A 27,494-nucleotide genomic window follows, 5' to 3' on the forward strand; every position below is an offset into this window, starting at 1 on the left:
AATATGCATAATTTTTTATAGTACATGAGTATATCTTTGATAAATGCACACATTTAAAACTACATGGCTTGCAATGAATAAAGTATGGGGTGAGAAGCAAGGTTATCTGTAAAACCGACCCCTGCTGACTTCCTCTATAGACGAAGGCCTCTTTAACAGAATGTACCAAATACACAGATCAATGCCCATCCATAATTCCCTCATTGGCGTCCAAGGCTAAATAAATATCAAGATAATGAAATGGCCCAGGTATGGCCATCTAGTGTATAGATGCATCTTCACTTCTCAGAAAGAAATTGAAATTAATGTATTCATAAGGTTGTGTTCTTTTTTTTAAGATTTTTTATATTTATTCATGAGAGATATGGGGGTGGTGGGCAGAGAGACAGGCAGAGGGAGAAGCAGGCTCCATGCAGGGAGCCCAATGCGGGACTCGATCCCAGGACTCCAGGATCATACCCTGGGCCGAAGGCAGGTGCTAAACCACTGAGACACCTAGGGATCCCCATAAGGTTGTGTTCCTTCAGTAATTCTACCTGCCTGTCTTCTACTGATGACAATGCACGATCATCAGCCGCCTGGATTGCAGAAGACATCATGGCCAACAACCTATAAGGGATTAGGTTAAAAGAAGCGCTATGTTTTGGGGTGGAAACTTTCACCATAGGATAACTAACCTTAGCTCATAGTATATGGTAGCTCTAACACCTCCCCTGAAGTGTGGGACATTTCAGGCACAAAGAGGTGTCACTTACAGTGGGGGGTAGAGAAATTGCACGGGGTTTAAAGTCAGTCAGGGCTAAGTTCAAATAGAGACTCTGCTATTTACTAGTTTGAGGATCTTAGAATTCTCTTACGCCTCCTTTTCTGGATGAAACCTTGGGAAAAAATCAAGCCAAGAGCCAGAGCAGCTGTGAGGATAAGGCGAGACAACCCACACAGAGAGCGCCCAGCAGAGGGCAGGCGCTCAGGAAGCTTACTTGCTGGCTCTAATGGTGCTTCAGGACAAGAGGTGAATTAGGATTCAGGTTGCCTTCATCTTGCTTTTCAACTAGAAAAATTGGGGAGCTTGAAAAAAAAAAAAGCCACTAATGCTCTGGACCTACCACCAGAAATCAGTTGGCCCAGAATCTCTAGAGGCAGAGCCAAGATCTCTTTATAGCCCCTCAACTAATAAGACAATTTGAGAATTGGAAATCTTTTTTCCCTGGAAAGTTAAATGAGAGGATGCAAGGGCTGGGATGAAATTAGCATCCACGGCAGCCACTCTCCCAGCCTGTCTGCCAGTCAGCTGGTGGGCTGTTGGGGAAGACTCCGGGAATGCCTAAGGCAAATCCTGGGTGTTTACTCCTGACTAGGATTTACCCTGAAGGAAGGCCGGGCTGGCAGGAGAGTGTAGGTTACTAAGAGGGGGTTGACTTATATGGGAGTGGGGACAGGAAGATAAACAGCAGAAATGATGGGGTTTCCCCGAGGCAAATAGTCTATTGAGGAGTAGAGGAACAGCCTACCTCATTGTCTCCAAATAGAGGTAGGGGCCGTGATCTAATGACATGAGCCAATATGATCATCCCTTTGCTCTGAATTCCACTTTAAGATGGGACTCTGGCTCCCCTCAAATGATCCAGGGAAATAATTAACTGAACCATCCAGGGCCAAATCCTCCTTATAAAATCATGATATGGGGCACCTGGGTGGCTCAGTGATTGAGCGTCTGCCTTTGACTTAGGTCATGTTCCCGGGGTCCTGGGATCGAGTCCCGCATCAGGCTCACTGCAGGTAGCCTTCTTTTCCCTCTGCCTCTCTCTCTTTCTCTGTGTCTCTCATGAATAAACAAATAAAATCTTAACAAAAATACAAAATAAAATCATGATATGAAGTCTAATTCACATATTTGTTGAGTGTTGTTGGCCAGACTCCATCTCTCTGAGGCTGCACAACTCGAGCTATTTTGGCAAATCAAGTCTATGAACATTTGCAAAATCAGGACCAAAGCTTTGAGGGAGACTGGTACTTGAGAAAGCAGCCTGTCTCCTTCCTTGAGTTCTTTCTTTTTAAATTCAATTGCTACACTGATTTCTAGTCCCAGACTAGTCAGCCGCCAATCTACCCTGTGCCCATATCCACCTCTTAGGAAAACGTCAGTCTGGGAGGAAACTGATAATACTGCCTCTGTGTGCTGCCATCAGCCCCTCTAAAGAGTGTGCATTTCGTCATGGAGACCAAGTCACACCTGGGAAATTGGAAGCTGAAGGTCTAAAAGAACATGGGAAAGATTAGGTCGTTGTTCATTTTTACTTCCTAGTGAAATGATTTTACAAACTCCCAGCTTTGGGATACCTGGGTGGCTCAGGGTGTGATCCCGGGGTCCTGGGATCCAGTCCCGCATCAGGCTCCCTGCAAGGAGGATGCTTCTCCCTCTGCCTGTGTCTCTGCCTCTCCCTGTGTGTCTCTTGTGAGTTTATTAATAAAATCTTTTAAAAAAATAAAAAAATAAAAACTCCCACCTTTACCACCTATGGCAGAAGCCCTTAATAGCAGGAGCAGGCTTCTCTTCCAGCCCCCAGGAAAATGGGTTTGTTTTCTGTTCCCAAAGGCATTCAGGCAAGCAGCATTCCACTCAGCCCCGAGTAGAACAAGCGCCCAGCCCTCCCAGTGTCAGTGGCTACAAACCCGGGTCTCTCTGGAAAAAAATTTCCCTGCTTTCCCTTCCCTCCAGCATTATTTGGAAGAAAGAGTTCCCAAACCCAGAAAGGCCTTGGAGGTCATCTATCTGGTCAACCAGTTGACCCATAAAGGAAGAAACTGAGGCCCAGACAAGTTTAGGTGTGTTGCCCAGGATCACAGGGCTGGTGAGAGTGAACCACAGCAGCTCAGAGAGAGCAAAACTACTTTTTCAAAGCAGATGAACCACAGCTCTTAGGTAGGCAAGGATTAACACAAAGAGAGGTCAGGCTTTAGCCTCCTGCCTCAGGAGGGAATCTCTAGGGCCCTTGAATATCCTGCCAGAGTAAAGTGCCTCTGTTTGCCTGGGGGCTTTGGGAACTGGACAATGATTTATGATAAGGGCTTTAAAAAACTTAAGTACTGACCCCTGGAGGAATTAGAAACTACAGGTATTAGCCCGGAACTTCATGAGGGTCTGGAGACCAAAGTGAGCTGTGCAGGCAGTACGTGACTGAGCCCAAATGAAAATTCTGAAAAAAAAAAGAAAAAAAGAAAAAAAAAGAAAATTCTGGACAACAGGGGGTCCCTGGGTGGCTCAGTGGTTTAGTGCCTGCCTTCAGCCCAGGGAGTGATCCTGGGGTCCTGGGATCGAGTCCCATGTCAGGCTCCCTGCATGGAGCCTGCTTCTCCCTCTGCCTGTGTCTCTGCCTCTCTCTCTGTCTCTCATAAATAAATAAATAAAATCTTAAAAAAAAAATTCTGGACAATGGGGTGCCTGGGTAGCTCAGTCGGTTTAGGGTTTGGTTTTGGCTCGAGTCATGATCCCAGGACTCTGGGATCAAGCCCCACTTCGGGCTCCCTGTTCAGTGGGAAGTCTGCCTCTCCCTCTGCCTCTTCCCCTGCTTGTGCCTGTCCCTCTGCCTCTTTCCCTGCTTGTGCTTGTTCTCTCTCTGTGTGTGTGTGTGTGTGTGAAATAAATACATAAAATCTTTAAAAAATAAAAAATAAATAAAATTCTGAACAACAAAGGTTTGGTTGGCAATGCTACTAACAACTCACACATCCTAAAGGAGGTAACACCATCTATGACTCCAGGGGTGGAGGACAACCAGAAGCTTCACATTTGGATCCCTCCCACACCTTCTTTTGTCTGGTTCTCATGTGTAGCCTTTTGCTACAGTAAAACTGTAATTGCAAGTGCAGCACCTTTATAAGTTCTGTGAGCCATTCTTGTAAATTACTGAACCCAAGGGGGTAGTGGGAACCACTGAACTTGTACCTAGCTGGTCAGAAGTGAGGGTTTGGCCTGGGAACCCCCAAACTTGCAGCTGGTGTCTGAAGTACAAGCAGCCTTGTGCAGAGACTGTACCTTAACCTGAGAAGCTTGGCCTAACTCCAGGTGGTTAGTGTCAGGAGCCAAAGTAGCTCCTTGTTCCTCCATCTCCTGAATTATATCGGACAGCCACCACCACAGAAATCTGGGTGCCTGGGTGGTTGAGCATCTGCCTTTGGCTCAGGTCATGATCCCGGGGTCCTGGGATCGAGTCCCATATCAGGCTCCCTGCATGGAGCCTGCTTCTCCCTCTGCCTATGTCTCTGCCTCTGTCTCTCAAGAATAAATAAATAAAACATAAAACAATAAATAAAACATTAAAACTGCCACCTGAATAGCTGAAAAAAGATTCTAGAAAAGGCACATTTCCTACTTCAGTGTCCATGAACCTGCAATGATAGTAAGGGTGGGAGAGATGTGGGTCGAGTCACCAAAGCAGCTTCCAGACTTGTGGAGCTCAGGCAACAATGCATCATCACTCAAGTATCCCTTCCGACGGGGCTTAGCCTATGTCTAATTAATTTTTTTAAGAATTTATTTATTTGTTTGACAGAGAGAGAGAGAGAGAATGAGCCGGGGCAGCAGCAGAGGGAGAGGGAGAAGCAGGCTGCCCACCAAGCAGAGAGCCTAATAAGGGGCTGGATCCCAGGACCCTGGGACCATGACCCGAGCTGAAGGCAGCAGATGCTTAACCAATCGAGCCACCTAGGTGCACCCTAATTAAGTAGTTAGATCTAACTCTCAATTTACAGAAAATCCAGTTGAAGGAATTAGTGTAATCAGGCCATCAGGGAGCAATTAGACAAATCTGGAAGGTGTTTATAGGGAAACTGGGTTGCTCTCTTCACCAAATCAACATCATGAAAAAACAATAGTGAGAATAGGGTAACTATGGTAGGAAAAAAAAAAAAGAAAAGAAAAATTCATGACCACGTGCAACCAGCGTTCCTTGATTTACATAAACCTGCAGGTAAGGACATGTTTGTAACAACTAGAGAAATTTGAACATGGACTGCTTATTTTTAGACGATATTAAATTATTACTAACTATTTAGTCGAGATAATGATTCTGGTGTTAAGAAAGCAAATGTTTTTTTGTTTTTTGCGTGTGTTTTTTTAAGATTTTATTTCTTTATTTTAGAGAGAAAAAGAGGGAAAGCAGGGGAGGGGCAGAGGGAAGGAGAATCTGAAGTGGACGCCAAACTCAGTGTGGGGCTTGATCCCCAATTGTAAGATTAGGACTTGAGCTGAAACCAAGAGTTGTATGCTAAACTAACTGAGCCACCCAGGTGCCCCAGAAAGAAAATGTTTTTATTTTCCAGAGAAATATATGGAAATATTTAGAGGCAAAATGTCACAAAATCTATATTTACCTTGAAAGGTTTCAGTGTTCTTGCTTTATAGTTTTGACCTTTGAATCATGTAGATGTTTTATACATTTATAAAACAAAATTAAAATTAAAAATTTTAAACCCCTAAAATCCAAAATAAAATAAATGAATCTGTTAGGTTAGGTTGGCACAAATCACACAGAAAAGGATTATTTTAAGTGGATTTTTAAAACCCAATATTTTGGGATGCCTGAGTGGCTCAAGGGTCAAGCGTCTGCCTGTGGCTCAGGGTGTGATCCCGGGGTCCTGGAATCCAGTCCCGCATCGGGCTCCCCATGGGGAGCCTGCTTCTCCCTCTACCTGTGTTTCTGCCTCTCTCTGTGTCTTTCATGAATAAGTAAATAAATAAATAAATCTTAAAAAATAAACAAATAAAACCTGATATTTTGACTGTACATTCTAAGACCTAAGGGCAAAAAAGAACAACAAATTTTAAAGTGAACTCAGTATTGCTATTAATAATATTGGTGGTTACTTTAAAGCATTAACAAGACTATTTGCTTTATCCATTGTATAAGTTTATTTATTTATGTTTATACTTTTTATACACAGAGTACAAAGCAAATAATTGTGATAACGTCATCAGGAACCAAGATATTCAGCATTAGAAAAATAGGTACAGGAGCACCTGGGTAGTTCAGTTGGTTGTCTGACTCTTGGTTTTGGCTCAGGTCATGATCTAATATGGTTCCAGCCCAGGGTAGGCCTCTTGCTCAGAAAGGAATCTACTTTCTGCTTAAAGACTCTTTCCTGGGATGCCTGGGTGGCTCAGCGGTTGGAGCATCTGCCTTTGGCTCAGAGGGTGATCTCAGGTCAGGGATCGAGTCCCATATCAGGCTCCCTGCATGGAGCCTGCTTCTCCCTCTGCCTGTGTCTCTGCCTCTTTCTTTCTGTTTCTTTTATGAATAAATAAATAAAATCTAAAAAAAAAAAAAAAAAAGACTCCCTCTGCCCCTCGCCCCATTCACACCTGTGCTCTCTGTCTCTCTCAAAAAATGGATAGATCTTCAAAAAAGGAAAAACAAGAAAAATGGGGTGCAAACAAAAATCAAAAAAGTAAAAACCCTATAATCTTAAAAATGAACTGGAAATTATTGGCATGAACTCATGTTTCATTGTTTTTCTAAAAGGAAGTTCACTTTCTTTGCCTTTTAGCACTCTTAGTGACTAGATTGGTGGTCTCTAAGTGCCATTTCCCAGTAAAACGAACCAGGACTTTTTGGTGAAATGGCTGACTCCAGAGCTCAGCAGAAAATGTAAACAGAGCCTGACTTTTTTTTTTTAAGATTTTATTTTTAAGTAATCTCTACATCCAGTGTGAGGCTTGAACTCAAAACCCTGAGATCAGGAGTCACATGCTCCATGAGCCAGCCAGCCAGGCACCCTCAGAGCCTGACATTTTAAATAAGGAAACTACCAAAAACTACTAGGGTCACATCAAAGGGACATAGGAGCTAATAAAAGGGCTCTCAATGGCCATAGACAAGACTATTTGAGCCCCAAAGAAAAATTGCCATGTAAGTAAACAAGATATTTTAAACCTATTAGGTTGGAATGGTATCGAAAATAACATTTTACCTCAGGAGGCTGCTACGGAATCAACTCATTGCTTCAAAAATTGGTAAATAAAGATAACAAATTAAGCTGTGTATCTAATTTTCCCATATAAACTGTATTTTAGGATAACCAAATAAAATAATTTTGAGTAATAAATGTAGAAGGAATAAGAGAATTAGAAAATAACTATTTTTTAACCACTAATTAAACCATGACGTGAAATGAGAATTTATAATGGATGGACCCACTGGCAATCTGAACATCACACAAAGAGAGACCAACAGGCATTAAGTGCACAGCATCATGGATGAGACATTTTTGTCAAAATAATCAATCTGAACCTGATCAAAATTTTAAAGCCAATAACTACAATTTTACAGGAAATATAGGCAACAGTGCAGTGTTATGGTGTACAACCAGCTAACCTCAAACTGCAGAAAATACTGCAGGACAAACTAACTTTTCCTCTAACAAGTAAGTGCCAAGAAAACAAAGAGAATCAGAGATAATTGTTAATGATTAGGAGACTTGAGATACAGACAACCAAGTGCCACGTGTGAGCCTTATTTGGAACCTGAGTAAAAACAAACCAATTTCAAAAAAGGATGAATATGACAGACATGGAATTGGAATACTGGTACTACTAGATAATGTTAAAAGAATGATTCATCATTCAGGTATTGTAAGAAATTATCATTGAAAGGCACATCCTAATTCTGTGACTAGTGAGATGATTCGAGAACTAGGATTTGTTTTAAATAACCAAATAGGGGCAGGGTGGAAGGACCAGGTACAGAGGATTGGCCATATAGTAATATTTGGACAAGCTGAGTGACAGACCCACAGGAGCTTATATTATAAGACTCTTTCTCATTTTGCCTGTTTGTAAATATCCTGAACTTAAAAATTTTCAAAAGTGCTTCCATTAAAAAAAAAAAAGGAAGAAAAAGATGAATGCAAATATGATAGAACATTAACAACTGTCAAATTCAAAGTCATGGAGATATGGATCCTTATACTTTCTGTATGTTTGGAATGTTCACAATAGTAAACAAAATTGTAAAAGTGCTTAAACCCAGCAAAGACTCAAGAGTTGGCTCAGGTTAAAAGGATTTTGAGATGTAGCCACAGACACCTAAGGCTGGTGTTTGCCAGTGATGCCCTCAGGAGATTAAAAGCAAATGACAAAGTATACTAAAAAAGTTCAAACATGAAGTACTAAATTATTAAGGAAAGGAAAAAGAGGAACCTAGGGGAAAGGACTCCAGCTGACACAATAGTGAAGCATACTTACTCTACTTATGACATAAAGGATCTTCAATTCAATGAAGCCATGGTACAGTCAAAATGAGAGGGGAGATGTTTTATATTAGTTCAGGGCCCATCAGAGAGAGGTCAGGTTAGAGCCCTCGAGCCTTAATGCTTTAAGCAACAGAAGTATAAACCACAACCCCATAGAAGCACAAAGCTTTTATGATTCAGAATTATAAAATAAACTAGGACAAGGCAGACAGCTTGCTTGTTACTCAGGTACGTTAACCAGCCTCTGACACCAGCAGCTACAGAAAAAGCACTGTTCCTTGACCATGAATGCTAACTCTGGCCTGGTCTCACCCCCTCTCTTCCTAATAAGGCTCTTTCCCATACCTGATGATGACACACTGGTTCTCTCTGTCAATGATCATGTTTCTGTACATATTATCTGCAAGAGCATAGATATGTGGTGGGTTTTCGTACTGTGCCTAGAGAAGCAAAAAAACAAAACAAAACAAAACAAAAGTAAAACCATGGTCAGATAGAGCAACACATCACATTTCTTTTGTTGGTCTTAGAAATGAATCTGCCACTGTGCCGTTCCCATCTTAAGCGTTGTGTAACACAAGAATTCATAAGCTTGTCTAGGTCATCAGGACTAACAAAATGAAGATGGGTTTGGGAAGGACTCCTCTGTAGGCAAGTGTGTGTGATTCAGCCTTCAGACGTGAACCATGTCTTCAGATACTCCAGCACCACACCCTTCCACCCAACACGCCTCTGCACATGACATTCCATTTCTAAACGTTTCTGAAGACATCTGGGCAACAGGTCTTAAAGAGAGGCCTACTAAAAACCTAGATCTGACTTTTACTAGACTTCTAAACTTCCACATAATGTGTTTCTAAGAGGTAAGTCTGACATGTTGGAACCCCAGAGGAAATGAAGTGAAACTGTCTATAAATGAGGAGAAAACTTAAAAATATTCCCTAAGAAGAGGGCAAGAGGTGTAGTTCTTTAAAGGGATAAACTGGTTTGACCAGTTTGTTTCATCTTCATAGGTGGGGGTGGAGGGGGGGGTGTGTGTGGAAATCCTACCACGCCAAGCTATTCTCCTGGTGCTTTAGTCTCATGAGCTATCTTAGCTATGTCTGGTCTGAATACAGATTCGCCAATAAAATTGTTGTGTCAGGATGACTTCGGCCCTACTTTTCTCAATTTCTTGAAGTTTAATACCTCTACCTCAAAAATTACCAAAAATTAAGAAGACTTCGTGTGGTATAAAGCTGAAGAAAAAATGTGCCTTACACTTAAGAGTACCTAACATCAAAGAGTGAAGAACATGGTGGATCCAGTGAGAAGCCATTTAGATTGTCTGATCCTTCCCTGGTCCCATCTCTAAAGTTGGGATAATATTGTCCCACACTCAATCAATTGGAGTACTTAACTTCTCTGAGCCTTACTTTGCTTATCTGTGAAATGGGGCCGGACACAGTCAGCAACCAGGGCCATTTTATTTTTGCTGTAGCGTAACACAGGACCTAGCACTCAGTAAATATCTATATTTTACAACACTCTTCCACTAGCGGTTAAATCTGTTTCTTAAAACTCGAGGCTATTTCTTTAAAGAGAACTTTTTAAAAGATAAATGGTCTAAAAGGGACTCGAGTGACAATTTTCAGAGAACTGGAGAGAAACAATATGAATGCACAGCACTTCCAGCACCCTGCCTTGGCCTTGGCTGTCATTGAGGATGTGGAACCAGCTCCGTGCCTGCTGCCCCGGGGCCCCACTGCTCAGGGCGCCAGGGCAGGGCCTCGCCTCTGCTGACAGTGTTTCCCTTGTGCTGGGCTCCCATAAAGGCAGCATTATCAAAGGTCCTTCGCGTGGCAGCCTCCTTGGGCTCCAGCTACCAGCACCATTCATCTGGCAACAATGGGGTGGGCTCTTGCTCTGGGTAAATTGCCTTCCACTTCAACTGATGAATTTGTGTGGGCTCCCTTTTGTTTGTTTTCCAGGGGTCAGGATTAATGAACGCTCTCGTGCTTCTGCTGCAGAGGAAGGAAGGGAAAAGATGCAGAGGAGCGGAGTCCTGGCGAAGTGCTGAACCATGTAATGAAATATATTCATTAGATTTACAGTTTCTATTTTTATCATACAACTAAAGTGGCTACAGAACTGGATCTGAATAGGGACCAGAGTTACATTAATAAAGAAGTAATGAAAAGATTCATTTTTCATGTTCCATTCATAGCCACAGCTTAACTAAGGTTCTGATTTGGAGGGAATGGTTCTCATTGCCCTATTTATTTTTTACCCATTACTGATTTTTCAGTCTTTAGAATTTTGTGGCTTGCGGGGAAGGAGGAATCGCTCCCAGCCACCAAGCTGTAGGTCCTACATCCTAATTTTGTATATAATATTTTGTATATATAGTACATATACTAATTTTGCATATAATGTTCTGTCCTATGCTTTTCTGAGCTGCATTCTAAAGAGCAGCACATCATTAAAAATCAAACAATGTCACCTACTTGAGCTTCCCCAATAAATAATTCACAACAAGAAAATGCAAATGTATTGCCAACTTAAAGAAAAATTACCCATGCATCATAAAAGCCCCAAACACTACAGTAATTTATGTGGCATATAACTTACCGCTCCTTGGTACATTTCAATTTCCTTTTCCCCAAAATATGGCATCTGCTTGAAAGGGTTGACTGAGATTAATACGGATCCTATATATGTCTGAATTTATATCCAGTTAAGGTCCAGCATTAATCTTCATAGCTACACATTTTTCAAATTAAATAACCAGATGTTATCAAGAATTCATAATGACTGTTCAAACAAAAACTCAGATACTTGTGTTCTAAAAGATTATAAATAAAGACAAAAGCAATTACCAACTAGCTCAGGTTTTGTTCCTCTCCAGGAAGAGTAATGAGCTTAATTACCAAGGTGCTACAAAAAGAAATCATTATTTTAAGTGATTTGAAGCACACCCTTTTAACTGACACGTATGGCTAGGAAAAAGCAAAACAACCCAAAATAGAAATGACCTAGGACTGAAAAGAGCAGTTATCATTCCTTTTCTCAAATAATATTTTTTCCTGGAAACTTGCATATCTCTTAGGTATACTAAAAATGTATTCACTTACTCATTGAACAAATAGAGGGATACAAGATGAACTAAATAGTTCTACTCCTTAGAAGCTATGAGGAACTGAGTTATATCTGTAAGACATTATTTGGAGCAGAAAATCACAAACCCACACAGATCAGATTTAGGGAAAGAAGGTATTATTTCTGCATGGGGAATCCAGGAAGGCCTTCCAGAAGAGAAAGCATTCACACTGAGTCTTAACTGTTTTATACAACACATTTTAACGTGCCCCAATAAGTGAAGTATTATTATAACATAAAAAGTATTTCCATTTTTTCAGTAATCAACTAGTTTGAATTGGGTGTCCACAACATGCCAGGCACTGTCCTGGATACTGGGAATACAGCTGTGAACAAATTAGAATCGTTAAGCTCCCTCTTCTCATAGAAGAAAACAATTACTTAAAAAGAGAGGGGGGCACCTGGGTGGCTCAGTCGGTTAAAGAACTGCCTTCCGCTCAGGTCATGATTGAGCCCCACGTCGAGCTCCCTGCTCAGCGGGGAGTCTGTTTCCTCCCTCTCCCTCTCCTTCTGTACTCCCTCTCACTCTCTCAAATAAATAAATAAATAATCTTTTAAAAAAATAGAGAACAAACACAACAAAATTCACATACTCAAAATTGTTTCTTTTAATCAATGATTTCAAAATGTTTGGATAATTTGAAGTCAAAGACATAAAACTGTGATATTTCCTCTCCTGAGGGGATATTTATATATTTATATAAAGGACCTGGGTGTCAAATAGAGCAGCAAAGGGAATCCAGTCAGATTGCCTAGTTGCCCAAAGCCCACTTTGACTCTGACCTTGGGCAAGTCACATCTCTAAGCTGTGGCTAAAGGATGATGGGGTCCAGTAGCACTTACTTATAGGCTTATCATGAGAATGTAATCAACAGTACAGAAGGCTCAGCAGTTTCCTTAATTCATGTACTTCGAGATGCTTGTCTTGTCACGTGTTAACATCTTTGAGACATGGCTTTGGTACTATTATTGAACACAGATGAGCGAAATATGGGATAGACCAGTTAATATTTGAAAACTAATATGTAGACAAGGTGAAAAATGGAATGATTCGGTTGCAATTTTGCTTCCCTTTTCACTGACTAGAATGATCTTCAGACTTGAAAGGGCTGAACATGAAAGAGCAGGAGAGGAGAAAAGGGCCATTGTAAGAGCACACCTGGATGCACCCAGTGCTAACCTGGGGGCAGTTCACGGCAGAAATAGCAAATGCATGTGACCTGCAGAATCCTAACTGGAAATCACTGAAGAATCAGAAGAATGGCCAAGTCTAAGTGCCATAGTCAGGTGAGGCCAACGACAGATTAGTAGTGGTCTTGTTTCTTGAGGAGAAATTTAGAATCGGTAAATTTATCATTAAAATTATGAAGCAGGGGCATCTGGGTGGCTCAGTCGGTTAAGCGTCTGCCTTTGGCTCAGGGTCCTGGGATCAAGCCCACATTGGGCTCCCTGCTCAGTAGGGGAGTCTGCTTCTTCCTCTCCTTCTCCCTCTACTGTTCCCCCTGCTTGTGCTCTCTGGCATACTCTCTCTGTGTTAAATAAATAAATAAAATCTTTTAAAAAAGAAATTAAAATTATTAAGCAGATAAGAAACGTCCATGATGTTTTAGCCAAGACTCCGGAAGTGTTTGTAATATGAACACTGATCGAATACACACACACACTTACAGGGTACAAATTAAGCTCCTAATGATAACCCTATTACCCTTTTACTCTTTTTTTTACTATGAGGAAACTAAGGCAGAGAGGAATTTTAAAACTTGCTTGAAAAAATAATTGAAAAGAAAACAAAACTTGCTCAAAATTAAAAAAAAAGAAAAAAACGTGCTCAAAATCACAAGCTAGTAAGTGGCAGACCTATGATTCAAACCCGGGCAGTCTGGTTCTAGAGTCTACACTTTTTTTTTTTTTTTTTTTAAGATTTTATTTATTTATTTGACAGAGCACAAGCAGACCAGAGGGCAGGAGAGGGAGAAGCAGGCTCCCCTGCTGAGGTCTCCATGTACCTCGGGATTAAAATAAACCTGGCCAAGTATGATCTGTCCATGGAGGAGGGTGTGCCTCCCCCTAGCTGTAAAGGGAATGCAGTGAATGCCACCTCTCCTAGACAAAGCAGCACTGCACTCAAAGAAGAAAGAGCTGCCGGAGGACATGAGCCAAAGCTATCAGCTCCCCACCAACCGCTTCTTACCCAAGCCCTTGGCAATCGGACAAACATGGACTAGACTGCATGTGAGCTCTTATAGGAAGCAGTATTTTAACTATTAATAATCTGCTATATAAAAAAACATCTTAGAAAGTCTGGATTTTCACTAAGTCATCCACATAAATTCTAAAGGATTTAAGGGCCTGATAAAAAGAGGGGAAAAAAATCTCTTTCAGATTATTGCAAGCCAATCTTGAATCAATGACTCATAGAAGAGGGAAAACTATTAACTATTCCCTCAATCTCCCAGTAGGGTTCTCGAAGTCAATTATTATTTGGGAGGATTCCTGAAAAATAAAGTTTGGTTTGAGATGAATAATGCAGCTCTTGTCCATGCTAAATCACTACACGCTTACTCAGATCAGAAGAACTGAGAGAAGAGAATTAATTTAGAATTTGAAGAAAACAAACATATTTTAGTTATTTCAGGTGTGAATTTGGCCTAATCGTTTCTCTAACAGTCTGCCCTGTTTTTCACCAGGCTATGTCTGCAGAGACCTCAGCTACTTTTTTCAAAGCACAGGTCTCCTACTGGGTTGGGTTATTTCCCAGATAACTCACTCCCACTCCCTACTACTAATTCAAGTGTGCCTTTGGAAAAAGCTGCTCGGGCAGGATCGGAAGGTAAACTGTCTCTACCCACGTAATCTTTGGCTGTGAAGGTGTGGCCCAAGGTCAATTTTCAAAATATATGGAGATATGAGACTATGATATTATACACATGCATACCAACCAGACAAAAACAAATACATGTCATCTTGTCTAATAGAATATATGGAGGAGGAAACAGAGGAGAAGACCCAACAGATCTTTGATTGTTTCTTGTATGCTTGTGGTGGATCTATGAGTTTTCATTGTTCTGCAGCAGGGATGACAAAAAGAGAAACATGCCCTGAATTTTTCATAAAGCTCAATGTATTCAATACAAAGGACTGTCCTTTATTCTTAGATTATCTCCTTTCTACTTCTGGGGTATTAAATTTTTCTTCCTTTTATGAAATGTGATGGTAATACAACTTCTGTAAGTTTGTTTTTAATGGTCTTACAAGCAAAGTTGGGTTTGACTTAAAATTTTTTTTAATAATCAGTGAATTCCCCCAAACCACCTACACTGATCTAGTTGACTTCCCTGGATTTATCAGTTAGGAGGGGCGGGAAGGTAAGGTGACTTGCCTGAAGTCACATATGGGGAAACTGGTCAAGCTGGAACTTGAGCCCCTGACTCCAGCCACCAGACCAACACCCATGTCACTGCAGCAAGCTGCCCCCTCCACTTGAACTGACTGCCAGGGGCCAAACCTCACTCAAAATAGCTGCACTGCCTTGGGCCCTGGTTGGTCGGGCACAAGAGTCTCAACTAATTCAAGGGCTGAAAATGCCAAACACACTTGAGTGTGGTCTTTGAGTAAAAACAAGTTGGAGTGCTTTGCACAGGAACTATTTTCGTCAGCGAAGTGGCTATAAATGATGTCTTGCCACGCACAAGAGCGAATACAGCAATGTTTTCCTCATGTATTTTAGAATGTAATTTTAAGAAGTGTGGCAACATTCAAGAAAAAAACGGATGGTAAATTAAACCTTCCTTGTCTTAGGATAAATAGCTGAAAATTACAGGGTTTTATTGGTAAACAGTGTTAGCATTTTCTAAGAGGATTTTTTTTCCTAATGTAGAACAAAGAAATGTGCATGCATCCTGAATGTATTAACAATTGATTGTTCCAAATGCTGACCTTCAATGTGAAACTGTGCTGGTAGGAGATGTAGAAGAGGTGCAGTAAGCAATGTTATAACTTAATATGAAATTGAATCTCTTCTTGCCTTAACTATTAAGCTTAGGAGTGAAAGGGGGAAAATCCTCTTCTTTAAAATAATGTTATTCTATGGTAATAATATTCCCATAGCACTGAATGTTAAAGAGGATTTTATCACTTAAAAGAGGGAAAGATCTGCATTTAGACCCTTGGTATTATTTCATAAACATCCAAAAGGATCATCAAGCTTTCTCAAAGCTGAAAGGTGCTCTGTGCTCTTGATGGAAAGCACACGGATGCGGAGTTTCTCGTGTATTGAGTGGGTAGAGATTTCTAAAACATGAAGCCATTAGTGGTCAACTAACTCATTTCCTTGGTAGAACACACGATTAGTCAGCCATTGATTCAAAGGCATTAATTCAAAGGCTCGTAATCAGCCCCCTCTGTGTGAGTCATTTGAAACTTCTGCTGTCTGAATATAAAAAGCAAGTCTTGATAGTCAACAGATTTTCAATGAATGCTTAATACAATGCACCATGCCAAGAATTATGCATGAAACTAAGAAATATATGAGGCAAGATGATGCCATTTTTGTTAAAATTAACAAAAAAGCACACATACACACATATGCATATATGTATATGTTTAAATTGAAAAACATACACCAAGAGGTTATGGTGGGATCTTAAATGATGTTAGTGTTCTCCTTCCTTGACTGTGTTTTATAAATCACGTTAAATGAACACGTTTGCTTTTAAGAAGATAAATGAAAGAATGTCCTTAGTTTTAGGGGTAAATCCTCTTTATGGGGAGAAGTGAGTCTGCCCAGCTGGACAATGGACTGGCTGATGATAACCACTAACATGTTTTTTTCAAAACTCGTGTTTCTATGTAAATAACATAATAAGCTGAACCCATGTTCTAAGAACATTCCAATAAATTTATTCAACTATATTCAGTGGAAATTCACCTTTTATGGGCCTGTCAATAAACCAATTCTCCAATTAAAACAGTTTCTATGGTAAAATGTATTTGAATTTTCAATAAGCAACTTTAAAATTGAATTTTTGGAACGTAACTTAGAAATGTGGAAGGAACTTATACACTTGCCTTAGTATATGCTAATAATAAGTAATGTTTACTGTTACTTACTGCATTCATTATTTCATTTAACCCTACAATAGCTTCATGTGGGACATTTTATTATCATTCTCATCTTACAGGCAAGGGAATCAAGGCACACAGATCACAAAAGGCATAAAAGCTGCAGGAGGTCACCAAGCCCATGTAGAGTTGGGTTCAAAGCCAGGTAGTCCAAATCCATATCCTGCATCCAACCCTTATCACCTGCCAGTTCCCCTGTGCCATGGGGCTTGCACATCAAAGGGATTAAAATGTTTTCATGGTGATAAGCCCAGGTAAAGTGAGCATATTTTAATTTTTTTGACCAAATAAAATGAAAATTTACCACTGAATACAACTGCTTCCCTACAATTAAATTAAAAGGAAGCTCTGCACAGATAACTAGGAATCAGCAAATGTTTTCTCTAAAGGGCCTGAAGGTAATGATTTTAGGTCCTACGGTCCAGTGGCAACTACTCACCTCTGGCTTTATAGCTTGCAAGCAGGCACAGACAATAAGTAAAAGAATGAATATGGCCATATTTCAATAAAACATTTGTTATATAATGGGCAATGGGCAGATTTCATTTGCAGGTGGTAGGTCACCTCCCAGATCAAGATGCTATTATTAATGTAGCTAACAAATCCAAACATATCTGTTAATAGTTAAAAGGAGGGGTTTAGGCATTGAACTACCCAGAGATTTGGTAAAAATTTCCTCTGGTAAATAAGAAACAGCACAGTACTGGTCAGAACCATCCAAGTGTCTTGGAATAATTTTGTTAATTAGTTTTGCTGGATGTGTTGAATATATGTATTAGTATATCCTGTTGTGTTGAACTCCCCACTCACGAATGATGAGAAAGGCAGTCCCTGCAAAAGTATCGTTGCATATGTATGGGCACTTTTAACTCATAGTCAAATGAGTGGCATAAATAATAACAAACAGAAGCTACAGATGTTAAAACTATATATACCTCTTCAAGCTTTGGGGGTTAAAATCTAAAATGTATGTAATGACAGTTGCAAAGACACTACCTTTAATGGTCCTCTGAAATACCATGCCTTCAGAAGTCAACAAGAGCATCACAGTTAAACCTTCTGGTACTGCAATATAGATTTGCACAGACCTTCGCATATCTAAAATTCTACAATAATTTCACTAAGAGATCTTTATATAGTTGTACCAAACAAAACTGAATCCTGTAGGAACTTAAGCAAATATCACAGTTCTCTGTTTATAATGAAGTCAACACACATTTGAATCAAATTTCCATTCTGAATTTTTTAAAGCCCCATAAAAAATGGCATCTGGCAAGCTAAAATTGAAACATAAAGAACAACTCAAAAATGTCAGGCATTTTCAATAGTTGATCTTCACTTCTCATGTTTCCTTTAGTAAACACAGAATGCAGAAAAACTGGCAAAATTGCATATTTTTTGCATGAGGCAATCTTTTTAAAACCTTTTAAGTCTGGACTTAACTGTCTGCTTTGTAATTGGGGAGCTCTATTGATAGAATTCTCTGCAGGCCAGGACTTTCCCTAGGAACAGCAGAGGTTTTAGACACCACGTGCGTGGCTAAAGTACGTCAAAGGTTCAGTGCCATTGATTGAAACAGATGAATATTGGCTGCATCCTGATTTCGTGAAATTCCAGACAAATAATTTAGCATCATCTTTGCCCTTCCCACAACCTCAACTAAGGGACAGAAAAGTACAAAACCATGTTCTGAAATGGTGAAAATGACTTGAGCACATAGTGTCAGTTCAGAATTTCAAGTGGATCTTCTCATGTTAGGAATACGCCACGTTACTATGGATATGGTCATCTCAGAATAAGTCTAAAGAAACTAATAAAGGATACAAAAATGTAGTCATCCATGTATCTCTTCTTTAGGTTCTCCACGATGGCATTCTCTGTGATCTTGGAGAGCAGGACCATGTCATCCACGCCACTGTGTTTAACATTGTGGCTCTGCCAGTGGTACCGGTAGGCACCTTTGCTTCCCTGTGAACATAAAATGCACAATTATTAGGATGGTTTCTTTTCTCCTGGTGAAAAAAAAAAAGCCACTAAGTTCCCAAATATTCCTTATATCAAATGCTGCAGAATGAGCACAACAAAGATTTTGTTATCAACAGATCTGAATTCAAATTTCAGTTTTGCTATCTACGAACTAAGAAAAGTGGAGAAGAGTCATATAGGTTCACTGTGTCACTTAAGCTGCTCTTTTCTCATTTGTAAAATGGGAGAAATTAAGACCCACTTCATAGAGTTGCTGTAAGGATTAAGGAAAAATAACATACGAAGTCCCAAAGAGTATTTCGAGTATAATACAATAAATGATTAATGATATCCAATAATTCCTTCAACCTTATTGTTTTGTAGAATTAACAACAAAATAAGCAATAAAACAGAAACTTTCTAGACTTGTTTTGCAAATTATATGACAAAACTCAGAAGCAGAAGCAGTATGTATCACACAACAGCTAGGTCACCTCATCCTAACTTCTCAAGCCATCTAAATTATTTTCCCTCCATAAATTTATCACTATCAACATAATATTGGCCTTCCAGATTCAAAAGATAAGCTACACTTTGATGGCTGATCACTGCTACATTAATGAGGAAATGGACAAGACAGCCTAAATGTGATTACAGAACATGCTGTGGACAGGAGGACCTCATCCAGTCCCACAGCCTCCTTGGAGAGATGAAGCTGTAGCCCTTTTCTTCTTATTGGATTTACAACCTAACACCAGAGGTGGCCTCTGAACACCCTGTGGCCTGCAGGAATTCCTTTCACTTGGCCTTTCTATAGTGGAATGCCCACATGTTCAGCTATGTGCAAGTCCTGGAGTTAGAGGCAGATGGGAGCACCATGGTGGCTGCACTTGGGGAGCTCATGTCCATTGAAGGACACCTAGATATTGACAGGAGTAATTCATGAATCAGCAACAATCAAAATGAAAACTCATATAAAATGGATGTTCCAGGAGTGCAGAAGACTTCTTTGTCTTAGGAAAGACAGACAACTTCCTGAAGGTGCCATTTGAGGTGGATCTAAATTATTTTGAATTTGCCAGAAAAGATGAGACAAGGAAGGATAGTCCTTATAGTCTACACTCACTAGGGCAAAAATCTAATATATATGTGATAATGGTAAATGATATATGACAAGTTATTAGAAGATCCTCCCTTGCCTTCACAGCCTACAAGCATCCTACTGGAGATGTCATGTGCTGCACATGTGTGGTGTGCATTGACCTGAGTGACACTTGGCTCCTGCCCCCATCCTAGGAGTTCACTTTCTTTGGGGGATTTAGATGAAGGAGAAAAAAATTCTGAATAAGGGTAATAAGGGTATCTAGAAAGGCCACGTGCTCAGACATCAAAACTAGGATGAGAAAAGGTCATAAGGAAGTTCTTTGAGATAAAGGGAAGGTGGAAGGAAACAAAATAAATACCAGTTAAATTCCACTTTTAGAAATTGTGTAATGTTTTCTCTGTAGGATATTTGAGTCCTTCATAAGAGCAATTGTAAGAGGCTCTAGGAAAAACAGTTTTTAAAAACCAGCCAGGAAAGAGTTACCATAGGAAAGGCATACCAGTGCCATGGGCTGAAGCTCCAGAAAAGGGCTCTGGAAGGCTTGCCACCCATGCTGCCTTGCAGAGGGCATCTTTATATGATATATTTGGCTTTTGCAGAACCACATGCAGCATCAGTTCTACAAAACTACCCCAGACCTCACCACACCTTCTTCCTCTTGTGGCACAGCAGAAAGAGAGAAAAAGCATCCAGCATGACTCACTGGATCTCAATCAAATGTCCACAGTCTACTTCCAACCAGATAAAGACTCCAGGCAACTCCTCTCCTTCTCTGTCCTCCCTTCTTTCCTTGATTATTTTTCTGGGCACTCAAGAAATTATTCTGCCTAGAAAATTAGGGCCACAGAGTAACTAACCAGTAGGTATGTTTGCTTTTAACCCCTATAAATACCCACCTACTTAAGAGGCCAAAAATGTTATTTTCTCTTTGAAAAATGTAAGCACGGTTTAATAAAACAGAAGGATATTAACAAGCTGTTATTTAATTCCTGCAAAGGACAAGAAATGGAAGGGCTCTGTGTCACAGTGTATGTGTTGGTACTGATCCACAGAAACTGCCTCCTCAAGGTAACCCCAGTTGGTCTTGGTATCCAACCTAACTGTCTTGATTCTGTCTTGCTGCAGAATGATGTATTACTGTCTGTCCCATTTCAGAGGCAGTGTCCTTTTTATGGTAACTATTTCTCATTAAAACAGGGCTTTGTGGAGTTCAGTAACTCTCATGGTCTCAAATATCCCTCGATGCCAAAGAGTCCCCCTTGGGGGCCTTCAGACCTCTATCTATAAATGGATGAGGAACCAATAGTGAGACTGAGTAGTTACTATAAGCAAAACAATCAGCCATTTGATTTGTGGTGGCTTTTATTATTGCAATCAACTCAATGATAGAGGGTTAACATTCCCATGCTACATGGAAGGAAACAGACTTCCCAACTAGCAAGCAGCAAAAACAAGATGTGAACTCAAGTCTCTATGATGATGAATTCATTCAAACATCATTGTTTCTTCACACTGTCTCCCTGGAGACTTTACTGGATATTTCCACCTGTTAAGTTTAAGATGGCCACAGAATGATAGACTGTCTCCAGAACCGAATTCATCATGAAAGAGACCTATAATCTTTGTTAATGACCACTTTCTCTTAGCATCAAAGACTAAAACACTGGAGTTATTTTTTATTTGACGCATTTCCTATATCTAGTTGGTCACAAATACCTTTTCCCCTCTTTCACCTCTCTGTCCCTCCTTCTCCCAGGTGATGATATATGATAACTCATTCAACCTTCACAATTATCCCCCATACTGTGTATTATTCACTCTCTTACTAATGAAAAAAACTGTAAATTGCCCAAAGTCTTCTGATTGTAACATCTCTAATGTTCCCCACCTTGCTATTACTTTCTCCTTCCTCTTCCCTCCTATCTCTGCCCTTCCTCCCCCCAAAAATCAATTCAGATGAGGTAAAGGGAGAGAGAGCTAGAAAGGGTGGGAACAATCAGAGTCTTTGAGGGAAAACTCACATGTTTGGATTGCCAAGGACAAGATCAGAGCCCACCCCATGGGTAAATGAAAGCTGGACCAGGGCTGGGCCAGGGCTGGGCTGGGCAATTCTAGCACAGGGTGAGAACCTGAGCAGGGAAGCTAGGAACCGAACATAGATGCATAAGCTCTCATCGTTGCCCAGACAAGCTTGATAGTTCCCCACAGTGAAACAGAAAACTGTTTTCTGTTTTTCTGTAGGGGACAAAAGAGTTTGATCATAGCATGACTTTTCTAGAGGTGTTCCTTGGAACACAGCTGAGGACAGGCAACAAGTGGGGAACCCAGCAGGAAAATGGTTAACATTTTACAATCCTAGACAATGTTTCCGGGAGCAGAGGCCAAATGTGACCTTCAGACCGCAAACTACTGTGTTACAATTGCAAGAATATGAGTTGTATTTGTGGGGCAAATAACCTTGACCTCTTTGCTTCTTGCTCTCACTCCTGACTGGGAGGGTGGGGGGCAGGATTGGCTGCCATGCGCGCTGGGAGAAGGAAGGACAGTGACAGGGACTTCCCCATCTGCTTGAGGAGGGCCACTTTCTTCAGTTGGCAAAGGCCTGGCTTACCAGGCTCTCCCCTCAGCAAGAGTCAGCTTCCTTCTCTTCTGTGGGCTTCTTTTTTGGATGGGTAACTCAAACTTTTTGCTTTTTTGCACTAAAAATAGGAATATTTTATTTATTTATTTTATTTTTAAATATTTTATTTATTTATTCATAGAGACACACAGAGAGAGGGGGCAGAGGCACAGGCAGAAGCAGGCTCCATGCAGGGAGCCCGACGTGGGACTTGATCCAGGGTCCCCAGGATCACACCCCAGGCTGCAGGCGGTGCTAAACCGCTGGGCCACCGGGGCTGCCCAAAAATAGGAATATTTTAAACAAGTAGGGGTACTCAGCAACTATGCATCCAACAGTCCTTAAAGAGCATGGTCCTTGTACCAAGGAAGGAATACAGCTACTGATGTGCCAGCTAAGAAATAAAAATGAAAATAACAATAATGATGATGATAAAAGTTACTCTTAGCCCTGACAATTATTATAAATTATGAGGGAAATATTTCCCATTAAGAAGGATTGAGTGCAGACTCTCTTGGGCCTATATTTGGTTTCTTTCTTTCTTTTTTCCTTTTTAAGATTTTATTTATTTGAGAGAGAGAAAGAGCACGAGTGAGCATGGGGGTAGGGCTGAGGATGGGGGGAGAAACTCAAGTATACTCCGTACCGGGCACACAACCTGATATGGGGCTCTATCACAGGACCCTAAGATCACACGACCTGTGATGAAAAAGTTGAGTCCGATGCCTAACCGACTGAGCCACCCCATCGCCCCTCCATATGTGGTTTCTAATGATGATTCTGTTTATTAAAAAGCAATGGATTCACACACAAGTTCTAGAAAGTTGAGTATACCCATATCCACGTAATGGCCTGGTTTGTTCCTCACACTTAGGAGGTGGCACCAAGACACAGGAGTCCCTTGTGCAGAGGAAGGAGCCCGCCTGCTGATTCTCTGATTTTAAAGGCAGAGTGTCACTAACTCACATGTGTTTACCAGGGTGGGGACCAGGAAGAGCAAAGGTGAGTCAGCACACAAAGGCAGGGATTGTTCTACCCTGAAACCCTACCTTCGCTCAGCCTTGGGGGGAGCCCCTGCCTGCCACAGCTTCGGTGCTACAAACATTCTTACTAGTGTCTCAGGGAGCACTGTTCTTCTTTGGTTCATCCAGGAGAGAGGAGGAGACCATATACTGGGTGACTACAGTCTTCAACACCCTTCGGACACCCAAAAAAGGGAGGCCATGAAATGTGCTGTTTAAATACAATAGGCCTAGTGTCGGGCAGGGCCTGGCTGGGAGGGGGTGATCATAAATATCTTATAGCCTTCCAGGAAGAGGAAACTGCACAGTATTTTTAGAGAGTAATGTGGAAATAGCTATCAAAATTCTAGCCACGCCAACCAATGTAAAAATAGTTACTTAAATAAAAATAAAACTCACACTCTCTTTGTTCCAGCAATTATTTTTAGGAATTTACCTCAAGATATACCAAGTATGTACACCATGACGTATGTACAAGCCTGCTCACTACTGCAGAGTTTGTGATGAGGAAAACTGGACACGTGATTCGGGGCCACCGGTCAAGAATATGGCACACCCTACAAAGGAGTTCCAGTGGGTCATTAAAAGGAATCTGACAGAGAAAAATCTTCAAGATACCCAGTTTCATGAAAATCACAATCAATATGTGGATCGAAGCACAGAATGACTGCAGACTGCAATTGTCTCAAGTTCTTTTTTTTTTTTTTTTTAATTTTATTTATTTATGATAGTCACAGAGAGAGAGAGAGAGAGGCAGAGACATAGGCAGAAGGAGAAGCAGGCTCCATGCACCGGGAGCCCGACATGGGATTCGATCCCGGGTCTCCAGGATCGCGCCCTGGGCCAAAGGCAGGCGCCAAACCGCTGCGCCACCCAGGGATCCCTGTCTCAAGTTCTTAAGAGACATCTGTTTGTTTTTTTTTGAAAAATACACAAGTTTCCATTGGGAAGAAAGCCTGGGGTTTGGGACAAGGGTGACTGCTACTTTCCATTTTGAACTTTTCTGCAATTTATTTTCTTTTTAAATAAATGCACATACTTGCATGTGTCAGTAAAATAACCAAATAAATAGAAATGTTGAAAATGATGCTGATACATTGGAGAATTTTCTGGGGGTGGTGTTGGGTATTGATGGGACTATCCCAAAGCTGGATCATCATTGTAAGCCTGGGTGCTGTGCCGCTTCCAGGTTTGAAAAGTGGATTGGGAGGTGTTGCCTGGATGACAAGATATTATCACGTCTGGGATGTTTAGCTGGTCCATGAGCACAATAGGACGGCAGATCTGATTGCCAAAAAAACCTGGGACTAGAAAACTAGTGTATCACCCTAAAAAGCTGATAAACCATATTCTGATTGTGAACAATGGACAATGGGTAATGCTCTAGCCTGCTGTTGAACGGGGCTTGTTTTTTAATGGGATTTTTCTGTCCTAGTGAGTCATAACAGGAAAGGAACAGAACTATCTGTTGTACTTTAATCGTTTAGTTGACAGTCTAGGATTTCTACCTTTTGAAGTTCTGCTATTTGACCAGAATGAAACACTTCTATGGCAAATGATGGGGAAAAAAAAAAAAAATCAACCATAAATATTTGTTTCCTCTGAGCCAGGCACTGTAAACTCACACTGGACTTGCAATGTCTTTCAACTTTATGGAATTTAGACACCCCCCCCTCCACTATGTTGATGATGTGAACATGTATGTATGTGTGAAGCAAGCATACATGGGTATGTTGAACTGCAGTGAAGAGAGTACAAAGAAGTGTTTCTGGTAGAGTGGAGGGTGGGGTGGGGATGAAGCAGTCTGTAACCAACAAATATCCTCATTCCCTTAATCCTCCGAGTAAATGGAACTAACATTTACTGAATCCATAAAGATGTGCTGATATACTTTACATGATCTCATTTATTCTCACAGCCCTGCAAGACATGATTATTATAATCCCTCTGTCACTATTTTACAAATGGTAAAGTGAGCCCTAGGATTGTAATGTACCAAGCTGCCTCTGCTTAGAGGGGCTGGGGAACGGAAGCACACTGTGTGTTTGGCACGTAAAGTGTAAGGAGTCCTCAATGAATACAGAATATGTGCTCACTAGCTATCATTCGTGTTAAGTACATGTGACCTGACCAAAAGTTTGATATTTGTGTAACATTTCTACTGACATGATCTCAGTTAATCCCTGTGACAAAGGGCCAGGGGTTGACTTCCTTGTCTTTGTTCTTTCTGCCACATTACAAGTCACTTCCAATGTGATCATCAAGGCCAAGTGTAGATAGATGCTGGCTCCAGGATCACTAGGGCCAGGGTCTCCTAGCCAGGGTTGGCCCAAGGCAATCTTCCTGGAAGCGACTAGTGCAGACATAATTTATCATCTAAACAGGGACACTCTGAGTGCAGAAGGACTTAATAGCTTTAATAATAAAGCTGGAACATGATGCATTAACTGGGGCTGTCTTGGGTTGCATGGCTCTATCTGTGACCAACTTGATCTCAGAGAAGTCATGGAAAGCTTTCAAAGACCAGCCCTCCTAGATAGGATCCTGTGCTACTGACTCACAGGTCTCCCACAAATCACTCAGTCTCTCAGCCCTCTGACCTACCCACTCAACAGAAGGAGGTTCCTGACATTACACTAACCCCTGGGGGCTGCCATGAGGAGCCTAAGGATCAAATAAGACTGTCAATGACCCTAGCCCCCAATGTCTCTCAGGGTAGAGTTGGTTTTACGTGATGACATAATCAGAGGACAACATGTGGATGGTATATACCAGGCGGGTAACATGGAGTGAGGGAGGGAAAAGAAGTTTGTAAGAAAATAACAAGAGATGGGAAAGTGCCCAAATTTTGTTTTAATTGCATGTATGATATTTTTATATAAAATATCTATGTGGAAATATGGTTCTTAAAACATTGCAGTTGTTGCATCTCTAAGTGTCCTTTCTGTATGGTTTTATTTTTCGCCTGAGCATATATTTATAACATGTGCACACACACAAATACCGGTTTTCAGTGAAAAAAGATAAGATTAAGGGACATGAGAGAATCCTGTGAAGTGAAATGAAACACACATGACACTATTTTCTGTATTTTTTTGATAGTCCACATCAGCTCAGGTCTCCAATTCCTGTTGTTTACTCCAGGTTGCAGCTATAAGTAAACTCTTTTAAACACAAATGGATCCTCAGCAGGAAAAGAAGCAGCCTTTCTTTGACTTATGACTTACTCAACCTGTAACGTTGCTTCCAAAGCACCATTTTCTGTGTCAAAGAACAGTTCAAATCTAAGATGTTATAAATCAACAGTTAACATAGTTCATCAATTCCAAGATGCATTTTCTTCACATTCTAATATTCTGAAATTAGGATGCCTTTTTTTTTTTTAAGCAATCTCTACCTCCAACATGGTGCCCCAACCCATGACCCCAAGACCAAATGTCTCATGCTCCATGGAATGAGCCCGCCAGACAGCCAAGGATGTACCTTAATAATCAATGTCGTGTCACAGCTTAACTGACACTGGTTTCTTTTTCTGGAGTTTTTTTTTTTTTTTTTTTTTTAAAGCAGAAGAATAAAATAATGATGGCTCTCTTACAACTAGTAGCATCTTTGGGCTTGATGAATCACGGCACATAACCCTTAGAAGGGGTCAGGCACTATTCCATGCACTTCACAAATATTAAGTCACTGTGTAGTATCATCAAAGATAAAAATATTATAAAGATTTGCATTATTCTGGAAGCATCACACCATGGATCAACGTCCCTTCAGGAATTACACAGTAGTTTTACCGATGGGTTGATGACTGCCCAGTTCTAGAAGCTTCACTATGAAAAATGTTTGCAGCAGCGACGTGATTTCCTCTCTGATTTGTAAAGGTGTGTTCTTGATTTGTATCTCTTTCACCCTAAAAGTTCCTTTAGTGTTAAGATTATTTGAAGCAGGAGGGTCCCCGCCTCTGCCCCCACAAGATACATCAACCATGGCAGTTTAAAATGAGTTGTGCCCTTTATTCACAGACAACATCCTCCAGAGTTTCCTAAACCCAGAGTCATCTTCAACTATTTTCTTTTTTTTTTTTTTTTAATTTTTATTTATTTATGATAGTCACAGAGAGAGAGAGAGAGAGAGGCAGAGACATAGGCAGAGGGAGAAGCAGGCTCCATGCACCGAGAGCCCGATGTGGGATTCGATCCCCGGTCTCCAGGATCGCGCCCTGGGCCAAAGGCAGGCGCTAAACCGCTGCGCCACCCAGGGATCCCTATTTTCACAA

At 40.9% G+C, this 27,494-nt stretch overlaps 1 protein-coding gene across 1 annotated transcript in view; it reads right to left on the reverse strand.

Moving 5' to 3' along the window:
* Window positions 1–27,494, reverse strand: part of MYO1E (myosin IE) — a 199,422-nt gene that overhangs the window by 101,576 nt on the left and 70,352 nt on the right. Inside the window, exons 2-4 of the mRNA XM_072808823.1 lie at window positions 18,334–18,477; window positions 10,861–10,950; window positions 8,596–8,690 (exon numbers count right to left, since the gene is read on the reverse strand). Of these exons, the coding sequence (XP_072664924.1) occupies window positions 8,596–8,690; window positions 10,861–10,950; window positions 18,334–18,477 (329 nt within the window). The remainder of the gene's footprint in view (window positions 1–8,595; window positions 8,691–10,860; window positions 10,951–18,333; window positions 18,478–27,494) is intronic.

Source organism: Canis lupus, chromosome 32 (genome assembly GCF_048164855.1).
Source record: "Canis lupus baileyi chromosome 32, mCanLup2.hap1, whole genome shotgun sequence".
In the NCBI taxonomy this organism is placed as follows: Eukaryota; Metazoa; Chordata; class Mammalia; order Carnivora; family Canidae; genus Canis; species Canis lupus.